Below are 16,171 nucleotides of genomic sequence, written 5' to 3' on the forward strand. Positions count from 1 at the left end.
GCCGGGCTAACGTAACAGCATGACGCCGGGCTAACGTAACAGCATGACGTAACGTAACAGCATGGAGTCGGGCTAACGTAACAGCATGGAGTCGGGCTAACGTAACAGCATGGAGTCGGGCTAACGTAACAGCATGACGCGGCATGCGCCGGGCTAACGTAACAGCATGACGCCGGGCTAACGTAACAGCATGACGCCGGGCTAACGTAACAGCATGACGCCGGGCTAACGTAACAGCATGACGCCGGGCTAACGTAACAGCATGACGCCGGGCTAACGTAACAGCATGACGCCGGGCTAACGTAACGCATGACGCCGGGCTAACAGCTTGACGCCGGGCTAACGTAACAGCATGACGCCGGGTTAACGTAACAGCATGACGCCGGGCTAACGTAACAGCATGTAGTCGGGCTAACGTAACAGCATGGAGTCGGGCTAACGTAACAGCATGGCGTCGGGCTAACGTAATGACGCAGGCAACGTAACAGCGCCGGCTAACGTAACAGCATGACGGGGCTGAACGGGCTAACGTAACAGCATGACGCGGGCTAACGTAACAGCATGACGTCGGGCTAACGTAACAGCATGACGTCGGGCTAACGTAACAGCATGACGCCGGGCTAACGTAACAGCATGACGCCGGGCTAACGTAACAGCATGAAGTCGGGCTAACGTAACAGCATGACGTCGGGCTAACGTAACAGCATGACGTCGGGCTAACGTAACAGCATGACGTCGGGCTAACGTAACAGCATGAAGTCGGGCTAACGTAACAGCATGACGCAGGGCTAACGTAACAGCATGACGCAGGGCTAACGTAACAGCATGGAGTCGGGCTAACGTAACAGCATGGAGTCGGGCTAACGTAACAGCATGGAGTCGGGCTAACGTAACAGCATGGAGTCGGGCTAACGTAACAGCATGACGCCGGGCTAACGTAACAGCATGACGTCGGGCTAACGTAACAGGATGACGTCGGGCTAACGTAACAGCATGACGCCGGGCTAACGTAACAGCATGACGCCGGGCTAACGTAACAGCATGACGCCGGGCTAACGTAACAGCATGACGCCGGGCTAACGTAACAGCATGACGCCGGGCTAACGTAACAGCATGGAGTCGGGCTAACGTAACAAAATGAAGTCAGGCTAACGTAACAAAATGAAGTCAGGCCCCCAAGCCATTTGTATGTGATTTGAGAACCCGCACACTGGCCAAAAAGAGAGTCTAGTTGTATAGTGTATAGACAGCCTTAGTGGTGAAGTGTCTGCTTTAATCAGTTAACACAGTTCCTTGAAGTTTAACGACTGGGCATTGAGAACAAACGGTTTACAGTGCATGCCAGGGTATAGCCACTCATGTCATATCACAACCACTCATCCAATCAACGAGTGGACTCATCCAATCGATATGCTCCACAACAAAAACATCTTGAAATCACTACACACGGGTTCATTTCTCAAGTGACGCAAATCTTCAACCAAAAAAAGAAAAGCCCTCAAACTGTCTCTGACGCAAAATGAAAAGAACCTGGATGGTTGGCGTCCACCACAGAAGAGAAATAAGCATCGGTGCCACCATCAGTTAATCCTTAAGAAGTCTCGAGAGGTATTTGTTCTGTTAAAAAGTGATTGTGACGTGTTCTGTCTCCATGGTGATGATGAATCAAATACACAAGACTCCATTTCACTAATCATCACCATGATTAGTTGGTCCCTGTGTCGCCGGGCTACAGTCTCAGGATGGTTGCTATGGTGATGTCAGAATGGGGATGGGGAAGCTGGGGCCTTGATGTGGTTTTTGTTGGGGGGGGGGGGGTTGGTGTCTGGGCCTTTGACTATGCTTCTGAGGGGAGGTTGGGGAAGTAGACGAGCAACCCCGCCCCCAGGCGGACGGTGACGTGTGCACAGGTGCCGATGTCACCTAGAATATGACTCCAGCTGTTCAGGGACTACGTTGAAAGCAACCATTATCTATTATTTTTGCTGCTTGCTTTCTTTTTTACGCAGTCTTCCTCCCGTCTACGGAGCAGAGTGGGGCTCAGTCTTCAGAGTGGGGTTCAGTCTTCCTCCCATCTACGGAGTAGAGTGGGGTTCAGTCTTCCTCCCGTATATGGAGCAGAGTGAGGTTCAGTCTTCCTCCCGTCTACAGAGCAGAGTGGGGTTCAGTCTTCCTCCCATCTACGGAGTAGAGTGGGGTTCAGTCTTCCTCCCGTATATGGAGCAGAGTGAGGTTCAGTCTTCCTCCCGTCTACGGAGCAGAGTGGGGTTCAGTCTTCCTCCCGTCTACAGAGCAGAGTGGGGTTCAATCTTCCTCCCGTCTACGGAGCAGAGTGGGGTTCAGTCTTCCTCCCGTCTACGGAGCAGAGTGGGGTTCAGTCTTCAGAGTGGGGTTCAGTCTTCCTCCCATCTACAGAGCAGAGTGGGGTTCAGTCTTCCTCGCGTCTACGGAGCAGAGTGGGGTTCAGTCTTCCTCCCGTCTACGGAGCAGAGTGGGGTCCAGTAGGCCAGTGTGTGTTTCCTGGGAAGTCCTTGACAAACCAGGTCCCACTAAAATGTCATTGTTATTGGTGCAGACAGGAGGTACGAGAAGTATAAACGACAAAAACTTAATTCTGTCAAAGTTATTGAAAGATAATCTTTTTAAATGTAGCAGGGAAATTTTTCCTATACAACCCACATTTCAGTTGATTTCCAACTCTGGCAGTAAATTCTAAAGAAATGGCTTATCGTTAGCTTTTTCCTCATCCCAAACAAACAGATATTGCCTAATTTTTGCCTACCCTCCATATCTTTTCAACAGATCTAAATTCCTTTAAATCTTCGGCCACTGATTGTGTTCCCATAGAATATCTCTAACTTTTCCAGTTAATGAGAGTCACCTGTAGTATTGAAATGGAGGATGTCAGGTCCTCTTTGGCTGCTGTTATTCCAGATGGGAGATATCTATTTCACTCAGGCATCAGGCATTCACAGCTCAATGAGCCAAACGAAGAGGATCTGGACAGATTACATGGCAAAATGGAGCTTTTCTCTACTCGTGTGTGTAGAGGGACCAGCTCCATGGAGCTTTACTCTAATCGTGTGTGTAGAGACCAGCTTCATGGAGCTTTTCTCTACTCGTGTGTGTAGAGGGACCAGCTTCATGGAGCTCTTCTCTACTCGTGTGTGTAGAGGGACCAGCTTCATGGAGCTCTTCTCTACTCGTGTGTGTAGAGGGACCAGCTTCATGGAGCTCTTCTCTACTCGTGTGTGTAGAGGGACCAGCTTCATGGAGCTTTTCTCTAATCGTGTGTGTAGAGACCAGCTTCATGGAGCTTTTCTCTACTGGTGTGTGTAGAGGGACCAGCTTCATGGAGCTTTTCTCTACTCGTGTGTGTAGAGGGACCAGCTTCATGGAGCTCTTCTCTACTCGTGTGTGTAGAGGGACCAGCTTCATGGAGCTTTTCTCTAATCGTGTGTGTAGAGACCAGCTTCATGGAGCTTTTCTCTACTCGTGTGCAGAGGGACCAGCTTTGGAACCCATTCGACACCTAAGGAGACCAAAAGATAGGAAACTAGACAGGTGAACTGTTCAATTGTTTTCCAACTCCCATCTGACAAAAGGTCCTAGAAGCTAGCTGCCCCTCCTGCCATGTAGCAGCTTAATTTCAGCCTTTCGTTAAAGGGAAGAGTTGGTGCTGTTAGGTAATGAGCAGATCAATTCTCCCTGTCTGACAGGCGGAACTTTGGGTTCTGTGCCTTCGTACCGAGCCACCACCTCTGAACGATGACAACGTGTGATCAACTGTAGGTCAGAGGTACTCTGAGGTCTCCTTTGGAAGTGACAGTCCTAAGTGGTGGGTCTCTTACAGCCCCTGGGGGCCTCTCCACACGCCTTCGGCCTGCTGTTTCCACTGAGGGCCATGGTTAATAATATCCAATGAACTCAACGTTGGGCTAGCCGGTAGTTTTGGTGGCTATTAACCCCTCCTCGAGGGCAAATGATACATTTCTGTTTGGAGGTGTAGTTATTGTTGAGAGGACATATTAGCTAGGGGGCTGGTTGGGAGGGAGGAGGGTACTTAGGTCTGGTTAGGGGGCTGGTGGGGAGGGAGCAGGGTACATAGCAGAGGTTGACCGATTATGATTTTTCAACGCCGATGCCGATAAAGATTATTGGAGGACCAAAAAAAGCCGATACCGATTATTCGGACGATTTTATTTATTTATTTGTAATAATGACAATTACAACAATACTGAATGAACACTTATTTTAACTTAATATAATACATCAATAAAATAAATTTAGCATCAAATAAATAATGAAATACGTTCAATTTGGTTTAAATAATGCAAAAATAAAGTGTTGGAGAAGAAAGTAAAAGTGCAATGTAAAAATGCTAACGTTTAAATTCCTTGCTCAGAACACAAGAACATATGAAAGCTGGTGGTTCCTTTTAATTAACATGAGTCTTCAATATTCCCAGGTAAGAAGTTTTAGGTTGAAGTTATTATAGGAATTTTTGAACTATTTCTCTCTATACCATTTGTATTTCATATACCATTGACTATTGGATGTTCTTATGAGCAAGGGGGAAGGGGAAAAAGAGGAAAAACCACTCCAAGTCTCAGAGCGAGTGACCTTTGAAACGCTATTAGCGCGCACCCCGCTAACTAGCTAGCCATTTCACATCGCTTACACCAGCCTAATCATGAGAGTTGATAGGCTTGAAGTCATAAACAGCGCAGTGCTTGAAGCATTGTGAAGAGCTGCTGGCTAAACGCACGGAAGTGCTGTTTGAATGAATGCTTACGAGCCCTTGGTGCCTACCACCGCTCAGTCAGACTGCTCTATCAAATCATAGACTTAATTATAACATAATAACACACAGAAATACGAGCCTTAGGTCATTAATATGGTCGAATCCGGAAACTATCATCTCGAAAACAAGACGTTTATTCTTTCAGTGAAATACGGAACCGTTCCGTATTTTATCTAAACGGGTGGCATCCATAAGACCAAATATTGCTGTTACATTGCACAACCTTCAATGTTATGTCATAATTATGTAAAACTCTGGCAAATTAGGCGGCCCAAACTGTTGCATATACACTGACTCTGCGTGCAATGAACGCAAGAGAAGTGACACAATTTCACCTGGTTAATATTGCCTGCTAACCTGGATTTCTTTTAGCTAAATATGCAGCTTTAAAAATAGATACTTCTGTGTATTGATTTATTTTAAGAAAGGCGTTGGTGTTTATGGTTAGGTACACGTTGGAGCAACGACAGTCCTTTTTCACGAATACGCACCGCATCGATTATATGCAACGCAGGACACGCTCGATAAACTAGTAATATCATCAACTATGTGTAGTTATAACTAGTGATTATGATTGATTGATTGATTGTTTTTTATAAGATAAGTTTAATGCTAGCTAGCAACTTACCTTGGCTTCTTACTGCATTCGCGTAACAGGCAGTCTCCTCGTGGAGTGTAATGTAATCAGGTGGTTAGAGAGTTGGACTAGTTAACTGTAAGGTTGGAAGATTGAATCCCCGAGCTGACAAGGTAAAAATCTGTCGTTCTGACCCTAAATGTGTTCTTAACTGACTTGCATAGTTAAATAATGGTGTAAAAAAAAAAAATATATATATATATATATATATATATATATATTTATTTTTTTTAGTTTTTTTTATCGGCCAAATCGGTGTCCAAAAATACCGATATCCGATTGTTCTGAAAACTTTAAATCGGCCCTAATTAATCAGCCATTCTGATTAACCGGTCAACCTCTAGTACATAGGTCTGGTTAGGGGGCTGGTGGGGAGGTAGGAGGGTACATAGGTCTGGTTAGGGGGCTGGTGGGGAGGGAGGGTCTGGTTAGGTGGCTGGTGGGGAGGGAGGAGGGTACATAGGTCTGGTTAGGGGGCTGGTGGGGAGGTAGGAGGGTACATAGGTCTGGTTAGGGGGCTGGTGGGGAGGGAGGAGGGTACATAGGTCTGGTTAGGGGGCTGGTGGGGAGGGAGGAGGGTACATAGGTCTGGTTAGGGGGCTGGTGGGGAGGTAGGAGGGTACATTGGCCAGGTTAGGGGGATGGTGGGGAGGGAGGAGGGTACATTGGCCAGGTTAGGGAGCTGGTGGGGAGGGAGGAGGGTACATTGGCCAGGTTAGGGGCTGGTGGGGAGGGAGGAGGGTACATTGGCCAGGTTAGGGGCTGGTGGGGAGGGAGGAGGGTACATTGGCCAGGTTAGGGGGATGGTGGGGAGGGAGGAGGGTACATTGGCCAGGTTAGGGAGCTGTTGGGGAGGGAGGAGGGTACATTGGCCAGGTTAGGGAGCTGGTGGGGAGGGAGGAGGGTACATTGGCCAGGTTAGGGGGCTGGTGGGGAGGGAGGAGGGTACATTGGCCAGGTTAGGGGGATGGTGGGGAGGGAGGAGGGTACATTGGCCAGGTTAGGGAGCTGATGGGGAGGGAGGAGGGTACATAGGTCTGGTTAGGGGGCTGGTGGGGAGGTAGGAGGGTACATAGGTCTGGTTAGGGGGCTGGTGGGGAGGGAGGAGGGTACATTGGCCAGGTTAGGGAGCTGGTGGGGAGGGAGGAGGGTACATTGGCCAGGTTAGGGGGATGGTGGGGAGGGAGGAGGGTACATTGGCCAGGTTAGGGGGCTGGTGGGGAGGGAGGAGGGTACATAGGTCTGGTTAGGGGGCTGGTGGGGAGGGAGGAGGGTACATTGGCCAGGTTAGGGGGATGGTGGGGAGGGAGGAGGGTACATAGGTCTGGTTAGGGGGCTGGTGGGGAGGGAGGAGGGTACATTGGCCAGGTTAGGGGGCTGGTGGGGAGGGAGGAGGGTACATAGGTCTGGTTAGGGGGCTGGTGGGGAGGGAGGAGGGTACATTGGCCAGGTTAGGGAGCTGGTGGGGAGGGAGGAGGGTACATTGGCCAGGTTAGGGGCTGGTGGGGAGGGAGGAGGGTACATTGGCCAGGTTAGGGGGCTGGTGGGGAGGGAGGAGGGTACATTGGCCAGGTTAGGGGGCTGGTGGGGAGGGAGGAGGGTACATTGGCCAGGTTAGGGGGATGGTGGGGAGGGAGGAGGGTACATTGGCCAGGTTAGGGAGCTGGTGGGGAGGGAGGAGGGTACATTGGCCAGGTTAGGGAGCTGGTGGGGAGGGAGGAGGGTACATTGGCCAGGTTAGGGGGATGGTGGGAAGGGAGGAGGGTACATTGGCCAGGTTAGGGAGCTGGTGGGGAGGGAGGAGGGTACATTGGCCAGGTTAGGGAGCTGGTGGGGAGGTAGGAGGGTACATTGGCCAGGTTAGGGGGATGGTGGGGAGGGAGGAGGGTACATTGGCCAGGTTAGGGAGCTGGTGGGGAGGGAGGAGGGTACATTGGCCAGGTTAGGGGGATGGTGGGGAGGGAGGAGGGTACATGGGGAAAAGAAAGACCATTGTGCGCGCCACAGGTACACATCAATAGAGTCAGACACACTGTCTGGATGAGGCTACCCTAAATATAGCTTTGTGGCAAGAGACTACCCAGGTGCTCCCTAACAATATAAAAAGGGCTACATTTTGTGGAGAGATTAGTCCAAGTGAATAAGAGTCTTATGTAAGAATGTAAAAAGGGCATTGATGGTCAACAAGTCAGATTACATAGAGTATATGTCTTCAAATCGTGATAGGTTTCTTTTCTAGAGAATATCAATAGTCCCCCCTAGCAACCATTATCCTGTCACCACCACAAAACTGTTTAAAAACTAGGGGGTGGGGGTATTATTTCTGAGCAATTGAACAGCGTGTTCGATTATTTCCTGAGATAGCCTCATTTGCATTTCCAAGGCTTAATGATCTCTTGCTCTCTCTCACATTCTCCTTTTAATCTCTACAATCATTTTTCTCCACTGACAAAAGAACCAGGGGATAATATTTTTTTTTTTAAACTGTCCATCTTTTCTATGATTCAGTATTCCTGGAAAATCTGCAGTCGAGAGAAAGACTTCATTTACTTCCATTGCTCTTGGGGATTTACTCACTAGTAAACAGTTCTAGGAAGACCTTCCTCCAGGAAATGCAAAGAACGGGTTTAAAAACACTGGGTGGGGGTGGGGGTGTGTGGGTAAAAAGAAGCCCATCACTCTTTGCTCTACCTGTCTACACATTAATCTTAAAACGCAGTTTAATTCGATCTGTGTCCTCCTCCCTGACGCGGCCCGCCACGAGATTCGATTACGGTGACTATACTTTTTAACTGCTGTCAGAGCCGGGCGGGCGAGGTCTGTGTAAACATCTGCCCGAGCACATGGACGCCTCTCATTACCCGGGCATTAAATCAAACCGCCGCAATGAATCTTTATCTACGACCGACGCCACCCCCGGCTTCGTACACGTAGACCCAAATGAACGCAAGCCGTATTAAAAAACGCTCATCTTCCCGCTCTAAAAAGTGCAACTGTAAACGTGACGTCTTCGCGACCGGTGTAAGGCCAGCTGTTACTGGTGACGGGAGAGACGTGTCTTTGAGCAAACTTGGCTTATCTGCAACCAGATGTCACAGAGAGAGACGAAAAAAAGTAACACACCGACCACCTCCTTGCCGAACGAAAATAACGTATCAACGGAAAAAAAAAAGTGAGGTGGATTTCTGAATCATATTTCACTGATGAAATGTTAACACAGCTCATGCGCTTTTAAGCCCATAAGCCGATGTAGAAAACTGGAGACAAGAGATGGGAGCGGTGGATTATAAAAGGTCATCTGTAATGTAAATATTATTTCTAGTATTGGGGTATATTGCAGAGGCAAAGGCAGGCTCGTCCCCTGGTTCCTTCAGCAGAGGCCGTCTTTGGCATGAATCAAAGGCTATTTGTTTAATCTGAGCCACCAGGTTGTCTGCGAGCTGCCAAGGCACTTTGCCACGACCTTTGCTCTTTTCCACAAATCCCTGTAAAAGGCCCGAGCAATTCACCCTGACATTTATTCGACACACAATTCTCCCAGTCTGCTCTTTTCTCTGGATCATGCGAGTCTAAGAGCAAAATGACAGAAATAAGGTCACCGAGCCTTCAGAGACTTTCGCCTGTGCCATTAGCGATGAGAAGCTGCTCCAAAATTGCAATATACATTCGGAGATTGTTTCCAAGTTTTGGAATTACTGCCTAAGTGCTTGTAAATGACATTGCCATAGCAGGGAAAGGCCTGACGCATCTGGGGAGGAATCAGAAAAAGAAGCTAAATCTTTAGTTTAGAGAGCAGGAGCGAACGTTTGCTAGTTTTTCTTTTGCACGTGAAACATGGCACCGATTGGCATCAAACATGATTTGTCTTTCTTTGCAGCACAAAAAAAAAAAAAACCTTTTCAAGCTTTCGAGATACATTAAGTAATTCAGCATAGTTTTATACCAGAATCAGATATATATTACCAGACATCTGGGAGCACCTACCTTGCCGTCGAATTTGGAGTATTCGTTGAAAGGGTTGTTGAGCTGCTGGGGGCATTGCTCGAGCCGGAGAGAGAGGGTCGACTTGGTACCAGTGCTCCTGGGTCGATCTTTAAAGTCCCTCTTCTCAAACAGGGAACCCAGGTCCTCCGCTGTGACAGAAGCGATGGAGACAGAAAATGAAGTGGAGACATTGGCGGAAACCAAGAGTGATTGAACAACGTACTTATATTCTCCGATGTTATTGATTGTGCCAAGATTCCAAGTCAAACAGGACTTTAGCATTAGGCCTAGATAGTGTACAGTATTACATTTCATTATATACAGTCGGCTAGGTTTTGACAGTTTCTATAACATGCTATCGGATGTTGTAACATCACGTGGAGATTGATCAATGCAAAATAACTGTAGTTGTCTGAGATCCGTGTAAAGAAAGGGACAATTCAAGCAATTTGCTTCATTGAAACTCGTATCAGCAAATATTTCTGGAGAGGAGAAATGTAGCGTACCTGATTGCGAGGACGACCTCTCCTTCCATTGAATGTTTTTGCATTTGATCTGGTTCTGTCGCTCCTTCCTTAACCGTTCAAGTCTTTGAGCTTTAAAATAAGTGAATAAAACAGTGCTTACAAGTAATGAAACAAAGATTTTAAAAAGCCAGATCAACAAAGTCATTCTTGTCTTTTTTTTGTCTTTTTTTTTTTTTTTTTTTTTTTTTACCTTTGTCAGGGTCATTTTTGACCACTGTCATTGGTCAGGGTCAGTTTTGACCTTTGTCAGGGTCATTTTTGACCACTGTCATTGGTCAGGGTCAGTTTTGACCTTTGTCAGGGTCATTTTAAAAAAAATACAAAACTTTGGCAGGGTCATTTTTGACCATTGTCATTGGTCAGGGTCATTTTTTTTTTTTTACCTTTGTCATTGGTAAGGGCTATGCAGCCACACACTTACAAAAGGAGAATGACAACAGAAACTGAAGTTTATTTAAAGTACATTTGACACAGCGGAACACTCTCCCGGTGGACACTGATGGTAAACAACATCTTGGGAGGTGTGAGATGTGCTATGAGGAACACTGGATGGGGACTAGAAACACTCACTGGGCCGTGTCAAACCTGTCCGCCCAACACAGATGACCACCCCCACCCTACCCAATGGTTTTCCCTGCAGTGATGGCAGTTACCTGGACGGGGGTCTTCCTGGGACATACATCTAACATTATAGAATTTACATTTTATAAAATAGATCTATACAGCTACATTATAGAAATAAAACAACTACACATTTCAGGCACTCTTGAGTCAAACAGTCACACTTACATTTTTCTAGAAAAACATTTTATACCAGGTTTTATACAGACTTGTGTCCCCCCCCTCTCCTTTATTTTGATTCTTACCAGCCACCCCTGGTTTCTCGCGCCTTTCTTGTTGACGTCCTGGTGAGACAGTCAGCCACTTCAGGTGAAGTCTCGGCAGAAGAACACTCAGTCCCCAAAACACCACTGCTTCCCCAAACACAACAAGAGCCAAGGGAGCCAAAAGGGGATTGTCTACTAGCCAGACTTCAGGTGGCCTTTGGACTCCCTCTGATTCTGGCAATAACCCCAAGCACCTCACAATAGATCAAATTGTGCTCCAGGCATTTGAACTCTCATTGGTTCCCAGTTAATTCCAAACAAAGCCACCTTGCACACCTCTGCCTTTGAAGAGGATTCATAGCATACAAGCATCCTCCTGACTCAAGTGAACCCACATCATGGAAATCGTGGAGGTTTATGGCTAGCCTATAGTGCATAGTGTGAAGGAGTAACACATAATTCGCTTAGCGAGCTACATAACCTTGAGGGTCGCGTTTGACACAGTACCACTGTAGAAACAAATTAGGCTATTCCCATCAATTTGGGACTAGATCTGACTAGATCTGACTAGATCCTCCATTCAATACAAATTGGTTACTGTAGCCTATTCCTGTAAGGTTGAATACATAATATCATGGGCTTGAATCTTACTCCATCAATTGTGTGATCATAAAACGTACCTTTGTTGGAATAACAGAGGATTCTCCATGGCTCCTCAATAACATGTTATCCATGGCTCCTCAATAACATGTTATCCATGGCTCCTCAATAACATGTTATCCATGGCTCCTCAATAACATGTTATCCATGGCTCCTCAATAACATGCTATCCATGGCTCCTCAATAACATGTTATCCATGGCTCCTCAATAACATGCTATCCATGGCTCCTCAATAACATGCTATCCATGGCTCCTCAATAACATGCTATCCATGGCTCCTCAATAACATGTTATCCATGGCTCCTCAATAACATGTTATCCATGGCTCCTCAATAACATGTTATCCATGGCTCCTCAATAACATGTTATCCATGGCTACTCAATAACATGTTATACATTATCCATTAGCCTACCTTTACAGATAACCCTTCATTGATAAGCACTTCAAGGTCCTCAAGAGCTGATGTCCATGAGTGAAAGGGTTAACAACAAAAAGGCAGGTCCTTTTTCATTTGGGCAACAGAGCGAACAAAAGGCATAATTTCCATTTACATACAAATTAAGCCCCGGCGACCCCCTGATTGCCATGGCTTCTGCCCACAACTGCTGCGCCAACCGTCCATAAAATCAAGAGAAGAAGAAGAGAAAAAAAAAACAACGACATAAAGAAAAACGTCGTGGACCATGAAGGCGTGCCTCGGGAGCCGTGAACCCAAACTTGAATTTGTCCGTTTGATTCTCAGACACAACCAATCAGCATTCACTGTACCAAGTATAGCGTGGGTTAATTTCTTGGATAATAAGTTCTGAGACCTGAACTTGAAACCTACCAAGAGGAAGGCCACAGGTCCAATACACTCCTTACTTCACAACGGCAGGTAGCCTAGTGGTTAGAGCGTTGGACTAGTAACTGAAAGGTTGCTAGATTGAATCCCAGAGCTGACAAGGTAAAAATCTGTCGTTCTGCCCCTGAACAGGCAGTTAACCCACTGTTCCTAGGCCGTCATTGAAAATAAGAATTTGTTCTCAAATGACTTGCCAAGTCAAATAAAAGGTTAAATAAAAATAAATTTAAAAAAAACAATCTACCCTCATCCTGACCCAAACAATTAAAACATTGGTGTGAAATCGTTCACAAAATAAGAATCCTTCTCAGTATAGAGGTGCTTTGTTGACTGTACTACAAAGTGGCACTGCAAACCAAACACAATGTATCGCTTCAAGCACTGGGCGAAGCACAAATATATTGGCAGGGGCACCGTTGCACTTTTCTTAAATAATTCCCTATTTCTTCTGGGATTCCGAGTGGCGCAGCGGTCTAAGGAACTGCATCTCAGTGCTAGAGGCATCACTAGAGAACCTGGTTCGATTCCAGGCTGTATCACAACTGGCCCGGCGTCGTCCAGGTTAGTGTTTGGCCAGTGCATGCCAAACTAAATAAGAATGTGTTCTTAAATTAAAGGTTAAATATAAAATAAATAAATACAATTCTCCTCAAATGAGTTGAAATTTTAAAAACCTTTTGGTCTCTACAAATTGGTATTGGATTGTCAAAACTACAGAAATTGTTTTTTTTCGGGGTCACTTAAGATTACAATTAGAATTAAGAAAATAAAAACCAATGGTATTGACAAAATGGTTGGCAACCAATAGCTAATAGTTGGTTCAACAGCCTTTGCTGAAGACAACTGCAGACAAATGCTTCTTGTAGCCATCAATGTGCTGAAGCTTTCTGCTGGCAATTTGGCCCACTCTTTAGTTGCAAACTGCTAGCAATTTGTCAATGTTTGAGTGGTGCCTTCTGACAACTGTTGTTTTCAACTCTGAACTCATCGCTGGCCACTCCAGAACAGGCTAGTGTTATTTCTTGAACCATTCATGGGTGCTGATTTTTTTTATGTTTGTTTGAGTTGTTATCCTGCTGGAAGGCCCAAAAACCTAGACCCAGTTTCAGGACATTGGGTTGAAAATTGCACCCCAAAAATACTTTGATAATTTCCTAATGTCTTGTACACATTCAAGGCCCCCAGTACCAGAGGCAGCGAAGCAACCCCACAGTATTACCAAACCTCCCCATGTATGATTGTAGGTCTTCTTTCCAATGAATGCTTCATATGGTCATTGGTAAACACTGCTGAAAGAGAAAAGAACCCCCTCCCCCCAATGAACTTTACGAAAACCCATCGAAACGAGCCTAAAATGGGGAAATATTCTGTGGACCAATGAAACAAAATAAGAGCTCGTTGGCAATAGAAAAATCAATGCTAAGTTTCCCAATGACCAAATGAAGCATTCAAAGTAAGCGTGTAAAATGTCCACCTCTGAAAATCACAAGCCCAGGGACATTAAATGAGCAGCGCGTACCAAGCAGCCTTAGTCAAACACCACTTTCACAGCCACTCGGCCCAACTGTTCTGAGTTCTGCTCGGTGCACCCAACCAGAATAATTCCTCTGGGGGGTAACATGGTCTATAAACCCCGAGCCTGGGTTCAAATAGTATTTGTTTTATTTCAACTACTTTAACGGCGCTCGATTGAGCTTGCCTGACGCATGGGAACAAATGGAATAGTTCCAAAAGTGTAAAACGCCACCCATCTAGCGCTCCAAGCAGGCTTGCTCAAACGCTCAAAGTACTTGTAAGAAAGCAAAATACTTTTGAAACCCACGTCTGATTAACACCAGGCTTTTGTCAGAGAAACTTTTATTTAGTCTAATTGTATAATTATATTTTCCTGGTGGTTTATATAAGCTTGTTCATGGGGTAATACATGTGATTTTCAAAGACAAACTTTACAGCATTGCTGGGGTCAATTCTATTCCAATTCAGTCCAATTAATTCAGGAAGAGAATGACATATTGACCACTATTTTCTATGTGGACTTCTGCAATTCATTCACAAGGCTAATTAGGAAGTGACCCCAACCTGCTCTTTACTTAAACGTACTGCATTAACCTGTTGTATTGCTGCCTTCTATAACAAAAAAGCACCACACCACCGGCCAACTAGCCTCTGTGAGTAAACCACTGATCTGGATTCCGCACTGCAGGCCCCAACAAACGGCTCGCTCGTCCACTAACTGGTTCTCCCGCCACAGTCAGAGCCCCCTATTGTTTACCTGTGTTGGAGCGCCGACGGATGCCAAAGTCCCAGCTGGAGGTGATGTCCAATGACTGGGAGAGGTCGCAGCCCGGGTTCTCCCCTCCACTGCCCCCTTCCCCCAGGGAGCCCGAACCCAGTGAACCCCCGCTGCTGCCGGGCACCGAGGCCAGCTGCCACTTCTCCAGGTCCACGTCGTGGTCGATTAGCACCATCTCACACATGCCCGTGTCATCGCTGGTCACATGGGACTGCCGGATGTGGGCCAAGATAATGGCTGGGTTGTCCAAGAAAGCCATTGTTTGTTTCACTGCTTTGTTTCTGTTTCCCCCTTCGATCCTTTCTGTCTGTCTGTCTGTCTGTCTGTCTGTCTGTCTGTCTGTCTGTCTGTCTGTCTGTCTGTCGACACCTCTCTCTCTCTCGCTCTCTCTCTCTCGCTCTCTCTCTCTCGCTCTCTCTCTCTCGCTCTCTCGCTCTCTCTCTCTCTCTCTCTCTCGCTCTCTCTCTCACTCTCTCGCTCACTCACTCTCTCGCTCACTCTCAGAGTGCTTGATCACTTTAGGAGCCGGGCAACAGAGACGTCTTCTTTTTCCTTCTCCTCTTCGGGGTTATTTTCTCCTCTCCATGGGACATGTGTGCCGGCCTGTTGGGGCAGAGTTAGGAGAGATTAGTGTCTGCCCACAATATGCAATACAAGGAAGGGAAATTATGTATTCAATTCATTAGCCACACTCTCCATATTTCTTCTGAGGCTAACTAAACACCGGTTTAAGAGCGAAGCATTTTCACCAGTTGCTTTCTTAGAGCAGGGGTGAGCAATTGGTGGACAGACACACCTTTTGTAGGCCTGTGGATCAATACTTTGTTTTCTAGGAACTGACTGTTGAGAATTAGAATACCAGAATACACAAGGTGCAATTTGGAAATGTGGTTCCTCATCAGCAGTTCTAATGTTATGACAGTCACTGACAGTCATTCAATTAGCCCATTTCAGCAAAACATTTTTAAATTGGTAAGTTAGTCTCGTGACCAGCTACATTACATGATCAAAAGTATGTGGACACCTGCTTGTGGGCATTAATATGGAGTTGGTCCCTCCTTTGCTGCTATAACAGCCTCCACTCTTCTGGGAACATTGCTGTGGGAACTTGCTTCCATGCAGCCACAGGAGCATTGGTGAGTTTGGACACTTATGTTGTGCGATTAGGCTCGCAGTCAGCGTTCCAATTCATGGGGTTGAGGTCAGGACTCTGTGCAGGCCAGTCAAGTTATTCCACACTGATCTCGACAAACCATTTCTGTATGGACCTCACCATGTGCACGGGGGCATTGTCATGCTGAAACAGGAAAGGGTCTTCCCCAAACTGTTGCCACAAAGTTGGAAGCACAGAATCATCTAGAATGTAATTGTATGCTGTAGCGTTAAGATTCCCCTTCGCTGGAAATAGGGGGCCCGAACCATGAAAAACAGCTCCAGACCATTACTCTTCCTCCACCAAACTTTACAGTTGGCACTATGCATTGGGACAGGTAGCGTTTCTCCTGGCATCCGCCAAACCCAGATTCCTCTGTCAGACTGCCAGATGGTGAAGCGTGATTCGTCACTCCAGAGAACGCGTTTCCACTGCTCCAG

At 46.5% G+C, this 16,171-nt stretch overlaps 1 protein-coding gene across 2 annotated transcripts in view; it reads right to left on the minus strand.

Moving 5' to 3' along the window:
• Positions 1–16,171, minus strand: part of mapkap1 (MAPK associated protein 1) — a 184,247-nt gene that overhangs the window by 157,804 nt on the left and 10,272 nt on the right. The window contains exons 2-5 of one of the 2 annotated variants that reach the window (XM_064943568.1): positions 14,558–15,181; positions 10,819–10,857; positions 9,932–10,021; positions 9,426–9,574 (exon numbers count right to left, since the gene is read on the minus strand). In XM_064943568.1, coding sequence (XP_064799640.1) covers positions 9,426–9,574; positions 9,932–10,021; positions 10,819–10,857; positions 14,558–14,837 — 558 coding nt within the window. In that variant the 5' untranslated portion in view covers positions 14,838–15,181. The remainder of the gene's footprint in view (positions 1–9,425; positions 9,575–9,931; positions 10,022–10,818; positions 10,858–14,557; positions 15,182–16,171) is intronic. The other variant, XM_064943569.1, reaches the window with a different exon arrangement.

Source organism: Oncorhynchus masou, chromosome 28, assembly GCF_036934945.1.
Source record: "Oncorhynchus masou masou isolate Uvic2021 chromosome 28, UVic_Omas_1.1, whole genome shotgun sequence".
NCBI lineage: Eukaryota > Metazoa > Chordata > Actinopteri > Salmoniformes > Salmonidae > Oncorhynchus > Oncorhynchus masou.